The sequence below is a fragment of the Onychostoma macrolepis genome, chromosome 07 (assembly GCF_012432095.1).
Source record: "Onychostoma macrolepis isolate SWU-2019 chromosome 07, ASM1243209v1, whole genome shotgun sequence".
Taxonomy (NCBI): Eukaryota; Metazoa; Chordata; class Actinopteri; order Cypriniformes; family Cyprinidae; genus Onychostoma; species Onychostoma macrolepis.
Genome location: NC_081161.1, coordinates 39,707,537 through 39,720,331, shown reverse-complemented (window position 1 = coordinate 39,720,331; position 12,795 = coordinate 39,707,537). Strand labels below are relative to the sequence as shown.

At 35.4% G+C, this 12,795-nt stretch overlaps 1 protein-coding gene across 5 annotated transcripts in view; it reads left to right on the top strand.

Moving 5' to 3' along the window:
* ntrk3b (neurotrophic tyrosine kinase, receptor, type 3b) overlaps positions 1 to 12,305 on the top strand; it is a 139,543-nt gene extending 127,238 nt beyond the window's left edge. For 4 of the 5 annotated variants that reach the window (XM_058782029.1, XM_058782028.1, XM_058782027.1 and 1 more), the window contains 4 exons: positions 80 to 252; positions 3,500 to 3,743; positions 9,369 to 9,527; positions 10,848 to 12,305. In XM_058782029.1, coding sequence (XP_058638012.1) covers positions 80 to 252; positions 3,500 to 3,743; positions 9,369 to 9,527; positions 10,848 to 11,033 — 762 coding nt within the window. In that variant the 3' untranslated portion in view covers positions 11,034 to 12,305. The remainder of the gene's footprint in view (positions 1 to 79; positions 253 to 3,499; positions 3,744 to 9,368; positions 9,528 to 10,847) is intronic. The other variant, XR_009272039.1, reaches the window with a different exon arrangement.
* The last annotated feature ends 490 nt before the right edge of the window (positions 12,306 to 12,795 follow it).

Sequence of the window (12,795 nt, the reverse complement as noted above, 5' to 3'; positions counted from 1 at the left end):
TGGCATCTCGCTCTCCACCATGCATTTGTTCTTGTCTGTACATCTCCTACCAAGAGTGAACATGCTTTCTGTTTCTCAGACTCTCAAAGATCCCACCCTGACTGCCAGAAAAGACTTTCAACGGGAGGCCGAGCTCCTCACCAACCTCCAGCACGAGCACATTGTGAAGTTCTACGGCGTGTGTGTGGACGGAGACCCTCTCATCATGGTGTTTGAGTACATGAAGCATGGAGACCTCAATAAGTTTCTGAGGTATTGTGATTTCAGTGGGAATTATACAGCACAGGCTCCTTGGAAAACATGTGCCTCCAAAAATGTACCTATAAATGCATTCACTGCAGTTTTCAGCTGAAATAAATACTAAAGATAGTAAAACGCCAACAACTTTTATTCAAATGATCATTATGAGGGCAGGTTATTGATTAAGAAAACATTTTATGACCTCAAAATGCTTGTACTATAGCACATGATTTGTAAACTAATACAGTTTGATGTTTACATCACATAAACTCCATATTTATGGCTTTTTTAATATAGTAAACTTGCTCAGTAGCCCACCTGGTACAGTATTGCACTTGCAGGTCAGCCCTGCGAAAACACAAGTCACAATAAAACAGCTCAACGACTTGTAGAAACAAGCTAAAATTGCACGGTTGATTTAGCAAATGTGTTTTTATCTCACGTTTACTTTTGATAAGAATCAGTTAGGTTTAGGGTAGGATGTAATGTACTGTAGGTGGTACGTTATTTTCAAAAGTGACAGAATATTAACCATTCAGTTCCACTCACTGCACTGGACATTGTCACCTACAACAGCCAAACTAATAAAATGTTGCTAGACACACTTCTATAATCACTCACTGGACATTTCACTAGAAAGTGACAATATAATTTTGCAGAAATTGCCACAGGCACGTATTTCCAATGAGTCTGGGCTGGAATTATAGGACTTGCATATTATGCACTCCCTAAGCAAAGGTAGTGAAATTGTAGGTACTGAAATTATTCTAGCTCATAAGATGCCTAATTTTAGCAAAAATATTTTTGGGAATATCATGTTTCCTTCATGAATGATGTCATTTTATCATTTAATACGGTGGATAGAGCCAATCCAAAGGAGAATTTTATTGCTCACATGTAGCTCAGTAGACTTAATTGAGTTCTGTTATTTTTATTGAGGAACCAACTTTGTCTAAGATATTTCTTAAAATCCTTTAGGATAAATAAAAATGGACACAGAGAATTGTGCTTAATATCATAGCCAAGGCAATTTGATCCATGGATTTCAAACATTACTGGGATATCTTCTGAAGATCTAAGACTTTTTGTTCTCCATTTCATGTCATCACTGTTTAGCAGAAGTAATTCAGATATTAAAGAGATCTGAATGATTTACCGATGGGAAGTAGTGGTATATAATTTAAAATGTTTAATTTCACCATTTCAAATATGAGACACAAGGTTACTGCTCAAATCAATCAATTATGAAGTTTCATTTCAATGCTGTTTATGTAGACAGCTGCTCATGTAGGCATTGGGTATTAAAACAGCTCACTAAGTTTTGAGACACAAGATTCTATTTCAAAATAGCAGCTCATGCTTGAACTTCATTGTATGCACGTTGCAAGGTGGATTGAGGCCATGTGAATTGTAATTTGCAGGGGAGAACTGTGAAAATATAAAGGCAGATCGAGTACTGGAGTGAGATGATTGTCTTGTGGGAGCAAAGTGATGGGTGATGATAATAAATTATTCTTTTGTATAGTGAGAGAATTTTTTCTTACACTTATGCAGATGGCCGGACTTGCATTTCTAAGAAAAAAAAAAATGATGAAATTCTTTTTAGAAAAGCTGCAATGATACAAGTCTGGTTGATTTTCATGGACAGCAAAAGGATTTTGGCAGCAGACTCTAGTTAAGCTTCATGCAGATGATATGTGTGTTGAATTAAAGAGATTTAGAGAACTTAAGGTAAAGCATATTAGACAAGTCAGAGTACATCATTTGAAGAATAGTGCACAATAGTGTACTGCCTTGTTTTTCAGCAGCCTTGGTTAAGATTTTTTTCTCCATTCATTTACTCCATGGACATTTCAAAATGATTTTTTTTGAAGAAGAAGAAGAAGAAGAAGAAGAAGAAGAAATTAATACTTTTATTCAGCAAGGATGCATTAATCGAAAATGGCAGTGAAAAATTATATTTGAAATAAATGGTGTTCTTTTTAACTTTTTATTCAACAAAGAATGCTGAAATTTTTATTACTGCTTCCACAATATATGTGCCACTATATACATTTATGCAACTGCGTAATTGCGTACCTTACTGCACGTTTCACGGCAGTTTCATGGTAAAATGTCCAGAGAGTGGCGCTAAAACACAAGTTCAATTTGTGACCATGGCATGTTTTTATTACGTTTGTACAGGCACGTATTGCTGAGTTTGAGTACTTATTGCGGCTATTCAGAATTGAAATATCTGGGGAATGTCGCTAAAGGTTAATGCTCTATCATGTTGGAAATATCCCCTACACCAAACCAAACCCTAAACCTACCCGATAGTGTTAACAAATGCAAAAGTGATACACATTTGTTGATGTAGCCATGCTATTTTAACTTCCTTGTATGGATTTGAGCTGTTTTGTCGAACCGTGGTTTTACGGGGTTTGTACCGGAGCTCTTTATCACTCAAGCGCAACACCGTGTAGCGTGAGCAACCAAGCAAACCTAGCTATCTTACCAATCTGTTTTAATGGTAACTGGTTGGTAAATCTCTCTTCAAATTATGGGTATTGTAGTTCCTCACTGGGAATTTGGCAATTAAATACATATTTTCCAAAATGACGTAAAAATTACTCTGACAAGTGGCTTCACCAGAAGTGCCTCTTGAGAAATCAAATCTTTTAAACAGTATTGTTAAAAATCAAGTTCTATATTGAGAAAATGAATGGGAATATTTTTTTTATTCAGGACCCAGCCTGTTGCATTCTAAAGCAGTGCTGCTCCTGGGATTTCTAGCTCTCTGATTGTTAGCTCTTCAACATACAGTTGAAGAGCACGCTGCTGAAGAGGCACTGACCAGGAGAGATGCACAAATTACAGTCGAGCCCTTTTGAACAGCCACCTTATGCAAATGCTGCCGCAATCAGACAAAAATTATTTTCCCTGAGTGAAGAGAAAATCGAAAAAGTTAACTGAATAGGTGATTTTATTTCACCAGGCAGTTGAAGTCAAAGCACATCTTTCTTTGCCTTGACTTACTCACTTCAAATTAGACAGCTTTACAGGATTAAAGGATTAGAGGGGAATTATTTTATGGGGCAATAAGGCAGTGCGTTTGAACACTTCGACCCTGTGCCCTTTTACATTGATCCATAATCAATTTTCGCTGCTCGGATCCTAAACGCAAGTAATTGCAAACCTGGACGAAACTCAGCAGTGAAGGACAATTACTGCCAAGACTAACAAGTGTAACCAACACGCCTTTCTCCCCACATTTCAGAGCCCATGGTCCGGATGCCATGATCCTTGTGGATGGCCAACCGATGCAGTCTAACGGGGAACTTGGTCTCTCGCAGATGCTTCATATCGCTACACAGATAGCGGCAGGCATGGTCTACCTGTCGTCCCAGCATTTTGTGCACCGTGACCTGGCCACCCGCAACTGCCTCGTGGGTAATGGCCTGCTCGTGAAAATTGGAGACTTCGGGATGTCCAGAGACATCTACAGCTCAGATTACTATCGAGTAAGTACCACAATAGCTTAAGTATGATTAGCTAATTTTTTTGCAGTCAAAAAGCATCGTTGTAGGTTTTTTGGCTTAATTTGTGGCTTATTTTTGGCATAATGTCAATTACCACAGAGAATAATGTATATTTTATTTTTAAATTTCAGGTTTTAAGTTTAAAGGCACTATCAATTGAATTACCATGTATGTGAATGAAAATATTTATTCACCCTAATGATATTTCAAAACCTGTGTGAACTTTTTAAAATTATTTTTGTCCATGAAATGAAAGTCACTAGGGTCCAATTTTATTATGGAACCTATTGTCTTTACCTAATGTGGTATTCCCAGTCAAAAATTACCAGCCTTTTAAAAACTGCTTGTAAATCTCTCATTTTGCTCATCTCTCACCAATCTTGGATTCAATATTTTGTCAACTTGATTTATTTCAATTAACACAGATTTGCATTTCTTTTTGGAACTGATTAATTGTAGGCCTCACTGATCTGAGCTTATGCACCCCAATTGTTAGGTGAAAAAAGCATTATTTATGGATAATTTTTGCAAAACTGACTCAAAAATTAAAGTGCATAAGCTCAGATCTAGATCAGGCCTGTAAGTGTATCATGGTGCAAAAAAAAAAAAACTTAAAGTACAAAAGAATTATCAAAATTTTGGAAAATGAAATATCCTCTCCAGGTCAAAATGACCAGAAAGCAACAGTCTGTGGTTAAAAAAAAACAAAACAAAAAAAAAACTTATTTTCCATTTACAAACCCAATCCATACATTTTCCAAATATTCTTTTCCTTTATTTGTGCTAACAATAGCAACCTATTAGATCGAGTTAAATGCCAAGGACAGCAAAATTTTCCACTGAGAAATTGGATTGTGGACTGAATCTTTGTATTCAAGCCAGTCGTAAGCTGAAGGCCAGAAACATCTTTATCAGCCGCACATACACATGCTTACGCACAGTCTGCAATATTGACAAAGCAGAGAGATTACGAAATTATTACCGCATTGGACACGTTCACTGTGTCAAGTGATTATAAATAGAGGATCCTGCCAAGCACGTAATCCACACATGGCGAGTCATATTGACGTTTGTTGTCCTCTGGGGCTCAAGCGTCTGGCCACAGGAATGGAGCATGAATGGAAGAGAGATTGAGGTACTGTCATCAGTGACCAATTCAACCGCCTTCGTCAAGACGTTATAAGTGGCACATCGACATCCTGTCACCTAATAGCCTGCCGAGTATCTTTTTGCATGAGATGTTTTTGATAACTCTGTTTAGAGCCTCCGATGGTTGTACAGAAAACGGATTCAGGGAAAATCACAGCACAGGCTCGATCTCTCAAACACGCTGCGGATTGTCTTAGATGTCGTCTTGGGTTTTCTTCACCACAAATAGCTGATTACATGCTATAAGCAAGTGAAATGTACAGGTCACCCTGTCATTTTGGTTTTTAACACCCTGTAAATAAACCACTCGTGACATTAAATGTCATCACATAGACAAGATTTTCTTTCTAAACTCTCTAAAGTTCAGTCTTTACTTGAAATTCGGCCAAGTGTTTTAAATGGTTGGAGAAATCCGTTTTCGGTCATGGATGCATGAATCTGCTTCCCCTGTTACTAAGTATAAAAGCGTAAATGCCCAGAGAGTAGCTCTAGTGGAGCTGTAATCCATTCTCCACCATGCTGCTTTGCTCTTCATACCCATAATCCAATCTAGCCCTCTACCACTGAGCCACAGACTAGCCAGTAATCCAGTTTACAAACTACCAAAATAAAGCAAAAAATATGTTGCCTTCTTCCTGAAACACACACCATGCTGACAGAATGGAAATATGGTCAATCAGCAGAGAGATTCTTCATTTTCCGCTTTCAATCTTTTATTGTCTAATGGGTTTATCAATTTTCAAACCGCTGAGCTAATTGCTCCAGTCTCAACCACAAAGCCCAAGGTGATACAGTGGATAGTGGTTTGAATGATTGCTTAACCAATTTAAGTTGCTCGTCTTAATGAGGGATTTGAAAGTAATTTACATTATTAAAGGGCCAGGACGTGTGTGAGTCTCCTGTAAGTCTATTATTAAGATTACTGTTACTCAGCTCGTTTAAATTAGCAATTAGCAATCCACATGAATATATCCAGTAACTCTAATATCATTTGAACTACAAATTAAGGTGAGACACATGTAGGTCACCATGTACTATAACATACAGCCCAATGATAGATAGATAGATAGATAGATAGATAGATAGATAGATAGATAGATAGATAGATAGATAGATAGATAGATAGATAGATAGATAGATAGATAGATAGATAGATAGATAGATAGATAGATAGATAGATAGATAGATAGATAGATAGATAGACAAATAGATAGATAGATAGATAAGTTATATTAATTTTATTTTTTAAATTTATTAATCATACTTATACTGCATCAATACATCAATTCAAATTTGAATTTAACAGTCAACAACCATGCAAGGCACTTTTTTCACGTTGTTATAGATAAAACTTGCTGATTACAAGAGCTGACAGAACATATTGATGTTTTTAATTAGCTACACTTTCTGATGTATTTTTTAGTAAAACACATTTTGATTTTGTTTCATACAAAAAAAAATATAATATCACAAATGAGATGGTTTCACAGCAGGGGTACTGCAGTGAACTGATATGAGAAACATCTGCAATGTATAATACAGCTTTTTATTTCCCTACATCCCTCCCGATACTGAATTAAAGAGTTTGCAGCCTTCTTTTCTTAAAAGGGAACATATTAGAGTTTATATGAAAAACAGGGAAATGATTACTGTGTAGTTACTGTATAACGGGATGTTCTTTCATGCAGTACATTGTAAATGTTTTAAATATGTAATGTAGACATAGAGTCAAAATGAGTATAGAGTGTGCTAAGCAAGTCCATGTCCAACCACAGAACACAAGTGCGATTTCACACGTCATTGTTTTATGAGACGTGTCAGTACACAATTCAAAATGTATTGCTATCATGTCTCGCTGCAGAAAATCAAGGGTTTGAAGATATTAGGAAATTCCTGTTTGCCCCTTTATATTGCATCCTCTCCCAATTATCACTTGCAATAAGAGCAGCTAAAATACAGTTTACAGAACACAGGTTGAAAAGGTTTTCAATAAGATATCGACTGTATGCAGCAGACAGTAGTCACAGGAACTTGGCTAATTTCTAATGTGGAGGTAGACATCCATTAGTCTGCTCTCTGCCAGCCGGAAGTAGGATCAATGCAACGGCACACAACAGAGGGAATAGTAATTACAAAGAGAATTTCACGCTGAGCTGGAAGGGCTCCAGCAACACCCGGCAGTCCCATGGACATATCATGCTGGCACAACATGATGAATGAAGCGGAATTGACGTGAATAAGAAATAGATTTACGAATAAGCCATTTTAATCTAACTGAGTGCATGCACAATTAATGCATTATTCTTTAGTCAATTTGGCTCAACTAGTGGAGGAACAAATCATTAGTATTATTAAAGTGAATAAAATTTATATTTGTGTTTGTTTTATTTATTTGTTACATCATCACACTCAGCGTTTTACAGAGTGGATCAGTATAATCAATGTGTTATGTATTGTTTTTAAGTCTAATTCTAATATACTGTATAAGAATCCCATTAAGAGTCCCACATGTGCTGTGAAGAACAACATTATATCTGTTGCTTTCATTAAGGACCTCTCCGATGGTCTGTCATCTATGGATGAAGTAGACGTCAGTGTTAAAAGAACAGCTCCCTATAGTGGTTGGGAAGCTTGTAATATTTTTAAATCATAAAGTTATGACATTATTACATTTTAGGACACACCAAAATCAAATTGTTTATACATTTTTAAAGGGTTTGGATCACAGCTTCTTCGCTCCAAGTGCCATTTGGTACAACTTGGCACATTATAAATATAAAATTTGCCAAAAGGTAAAATAATAAAATAAAATGCACTCAATTTTGAAATGTATGAAGAAAATAAATCAAAATTATTTATTTTATTTAAACATGATGTGTGTTTGCATACACCTCTGTTCAGTAGTTTGGGGCTAGGTAGGATTTTTTTAATGTTTTTGAAAGAAGTCTCTTATGCTTACCAAGGCTGCATTTATTTGATAAAAATACAGTAGAAATATAAAAATTTTAAATAACTGTTTTCTATTTTAATATATTTAAAATGTAATTTATTCCTGTGATGTAAAGCAGAATTTTCAGTAGTCATTACTCTAGTCTTCAGTGTCACATGATCCTTCAGAAATCATTCTAATATACTGATTTGCTGCTCAAGAAACATTTATTATTATTATCAATCTTAAAAATAGCTGTGCTGCTTAATATTTTTGAGGTAACTGATTTTTTTTCCAGGATATTCTGATAAATACCGGTAGATCGTTTGAAAGAACAGCATTTATTATTTTTTTTTAAACAATTTAATAGTCTTTACTGTAATTTTTTGGTAACACTTTACAATAAGGTGTCATTTATTAACATTATGTAATGTATTAACTAACATGAACAAACAATGAACAATGCATTTATTACAATATTTATTAATCTTTGTTAATGTTAGTTTATGAAAATACAGTTGTTCATTGTTTATTCATGTTAGTTCACAGTGCATTAACTAACGTTAACAAACACAACTTGTGATTTTAATAATGCATTAGTAAATGCTGAAATTAATGTTAACTAAGATTAATAAATGCTGTAGAAGTATTGCTCATTCTTAGTTCGTGTTTACTAATGTTGTTAACTAATGAACCTTATTGTAAAGTGTTACCAATTTTTTTTATCAATTTAATGCAAATTTGATGAATAGAAGTATTAAGTTATTTTGTTGTTGTTGTTTTAATTACTTAACCCAAATGTTTGAATGGTATATACATTCATTCTTGGTGTGCATGGTGTACATGGTCTTTCATGCCCTCAATAGGGTCTATGTATCATGCTGCTGAAGCATAGACAACAGTGTCTCTTTCCTCTTCAGCAGTGAGTGCTCTGCTTGAACACACAGCAACTGTTAATAAAAATGACTTCAGAAAGCACATACTGTATGATCTCTCCTTTAACACAATAAAGTATATATAGTGCACTACAGTTCATCAGAATCAGTGGTTTTATGTTTGTGATGAATTGCAGCTCCTCTTTTTTTCTTCATAGAAAATGTATGTGATGCTGTTTTTTGTTCAAAGTCAGCCTCTGAAAACAGTTAGAGCACATGATCTCCCAGAGCACACTGATTACGCAATTCACAACTTCCACAGCATGTGTATTGCTGCAAAAGCTGAACACAACACATCAGTGTGAATGAGAAATTATATTTCTCATTTTTTTAATATTTCTAATATTTTAAATGAATTGCTGCATAAAAATCTAGTAAACTGTGACACTCCTTATGCTGGTGTCAAGCAAGATCAAAACTGTTGCATTGTATCTTGTCAGTTCATCAAAAGAGATTTTCATAACCATTTAGAGCTCAACTAGTAGACTAGTTAGATTGTTTACAGAGAGGTAAGAGAGGGAAAAGAGAGGGAAATGTCATCCATGCCATGTAAGTTGTTTGTGAGCAATGCTTGATGTGTAATATTTCTTGTAGGTGGGAGGTCACACCATGCTGCCCATACGCTGGATGCCTCCGGAGAGCATCATGTACAGGAAGTTCTCCACCGAGAGCGATGTATGGAGCTTCGGAGTCATTATGTGGGAGATCTTCACCTATGGGAAACAGCCATGGTTTCAGTTATCCAATAATGAGGTAAATTTTCGCAAAACGAGATGGAGCCATTGTTAGAACATCAGTGTGAATATGACATTTTTAGAATGTGAGTGTGATCTCTACAGGCGGGGTGTAATGCTGTCAGAGATCAGGTTAGAAGCTTACATCTTGCCACACACACACACACACATATTTTGACTGGAAAACCTAGTGAGCTGTCTACCTCGACAGTATTTTAAGGCATCACATGTGCACTGACATGAGGGCTGTTAAAAAAGGTAGAAAAGGTCCAAAGACTGAATTGTGTACTCAGAAAAAAGTGGATTTTTGTGGATTTGTCAGTCACGATAAGTAATCATATCTTATATATTTAAATATTGTATACCTGTTATTTTAAAATATTTTTAATAATATGTTAAAGAATTTCTAAAAAATAGTTTAGTTCAATTAAAAATACTTTTAACCAGTACACTACCATTTGAAAGTGTGGGGTCAGTAATTTTTTTTTTTTTTGGAAAGAAAGAAACTGATACTTTTATTCAGCAAGGATTCATTAAATTGATCAGAAAAATTATTGTAAAGACATTTATAATGTTCCAAACACACACACAAGAATCCTTGGGGGGGGAAATAATTTCCATAAACATTAAGTAGCACAACCTTTTTCAACATTGATAATAATAATAAATGTTGCTGAAAATTGAGCTTTGCATTGCAGTAATAAATTACATTTTAAAATATATTTAATTACATTAAACATAATAATAATAATAATAATAAATAAATAAATAATATTTCTAAAACGTACTCTCATTTTTGATCAAATAAATGCAGCCTTATTTTTTACAGACTCCAAACTTTTGAGTGCACTGTAAAAAAAAAAAAAAAAAGAAGTTGAGCCAACTTAAAATTTTAAGGCAACCAGCTTCAGCAGATTTTTGAGTTTTCTCAAGTTGTCGTTTTAAGTGTATACAACAGAAATTTGAGAATCTCCCACAAAAACAAGTTGAGCAAACTCAAAAATCTGCTGAAGTTGGTTGCCTTAAAATTGTAAGTTGGCTCAACTTTTTTTTTTTTTTACAGTGTGATAGTGTATATGTGTGCAATGTATTTTTATGCTTAATATTTTAGATTAGATTGCTAATACTAATCAATTGGGAGTTTACTGTGAGTGAATTTTGGGAATGGGACTAATAGAGTCTCAAAATTTCATCATTATTTTAACCAACGTTGCTGTATCAGGTTGGTCGTAGTGTGCAACATGACTTATATTTGAGTGAAATAGGATAAAAAAGTAAACACACCACCTCTAAATCAATTGCACACATTTGCTCATTTCTATCTCTCTCTTTTTTGCAGGTCATTGAATGCATTACCCAAGGTCGGGTTCTAGACAGGCCTCGCCTGTGTCCTAAGGAGGTGTACGACCTCATGTTAGGCTGCTGGCAAAGAGAGCCGCAACAGCGACTGAACATCAAAGACATTCAGAAAGTCCTTTACGCTCTGGGAAAAGCCACGCCTGTCTACTTGGACATCCTCGGCTGAGACTGGTGCGACGTCTCTCACCAGAATCCAACACAATCCAGGAATAACCAAACAAGCCCTTTTCCCCGCGTCGGCGCTCCACTGTAAAAACACCAACACGTCGGAGATGGACTTTAAGTGCCTGCAACACTTTTTTTCGATACACTGGGTATACAGAAAAAAGTAAAAAAATATTTAAAAACAAACTTTTACATTTTGTTTACAGTATATAGTGTACAGAATTATTCTACAAAGAAAAAAATTTCCTAAAAAGTGATGGCGAAAGCAGAATGTTGCCTTCTGTGTGGCGGCACTGTGTTTGAGAAATGATGATTTTCAGTGTTTCATTTTATAAGCATATATACACACATATATGAATATATTTTTATTTATTTTCTTTCATTTTGAAGGTAAAGTATGGGTGCCTGTCATGTTTAGTGCTGTTGATATATTATCTTTTCAAGACGGCTGCTCTTTGGTTCTGCTCTGCTTTATCAGCTGGGATTTTGTGAGGAAAGCCTTATTAGGTTTTGATTATTTTGCCGATGCTGCGGTCAGCATCCTTTTCTCTTATATTTTTCTTCCTGCAACTTTGATTTGATGGTCTATAGCTCTCGAGCGGGCAACTTGGAACCTTTAGAATACTAAAGCGTTGATATATTTTCATCGTACGTGATTGTATATACTGTAAATTTATATTCTTGTCAACCTGTTAACTTATTTTTTTTTTTTTTATGTGTGTGTTTTGATTTCTTTTTCGACACAAGAGTTATTTTGTGACGTACTCTTTAGAAAGGGTCAGCCAGGAGAGAACATAAATATCACACAGTATCTTAAAATGAGCACTTGGTGGCTCATTAATAATACAGGGTCTCTAATATTGTCGGAGGGAAAACGCATCACGGCCGAGTCCAGTCTGTAACCATGCTGCCGTACTTTTCTGATCACCAAAACTGAATGTGGTAAAACTAGAACTAAACTGCAGGTTCGATGTCACCGAGATCCTAAAATGACACCTGTTTGAATCGATGTTTCGCAATCTTCATAGCGTTTGACAAATATCAATGCCATTGCATCTAAAGTTAACGATTTCATGTTGTTGTCTGTAGCTAAACAGTTCTATGTTATTCCAGGGGCCGTTTCTCTGAGATGTTTGTCGATACGACACCAAATCTTTTTGACGTCAGGATTTCGATGTCAACGGATTCTCTTGCCTCTTTGCAGTACCACAGATATTTGCAAACGACATATTAAAATGTATGTTTAGATTAAGTATTAAATAAATATCAGAACCTTGTCAAATCAAGTCTTTCCTGTTCATTGTGTTTAGGCTGTCCATTCTTAGCATAACCTAGTTTTGACTCTAGCTGTCATGAAATTCATTGTTACGGCTGGATATTCCCTGTCTTTTGCTTTTGAGGCAAAGCAGAGTGAAATCTAATAGTTTTTGGCCACCATAAGCATTTTAACATCAGTGCCATACACTGTAGTGGCTTACTGGCTAGCAATTAACTGAGGAAAAAGCCTTTGGGTCCTAACATATTTTAATGTGGCCATTTCTTTGAAAGATATTTAGTAATATAATTCCTTGTAATAAAACAGTCTTCTTAAAATATGTTGAATGGGCAAATCGTCATGTATTCAACAGTGCATTTAGTTTATTCATGTGGAAACTGGCTTAACAATTAACCATAATCACATCGTTAAAAAGCATGGAAAAATTGCATGCTGTAAAAGTAATTGTAACAGGGCAAACGAGACGTGAGACGTGCAGATCCATATG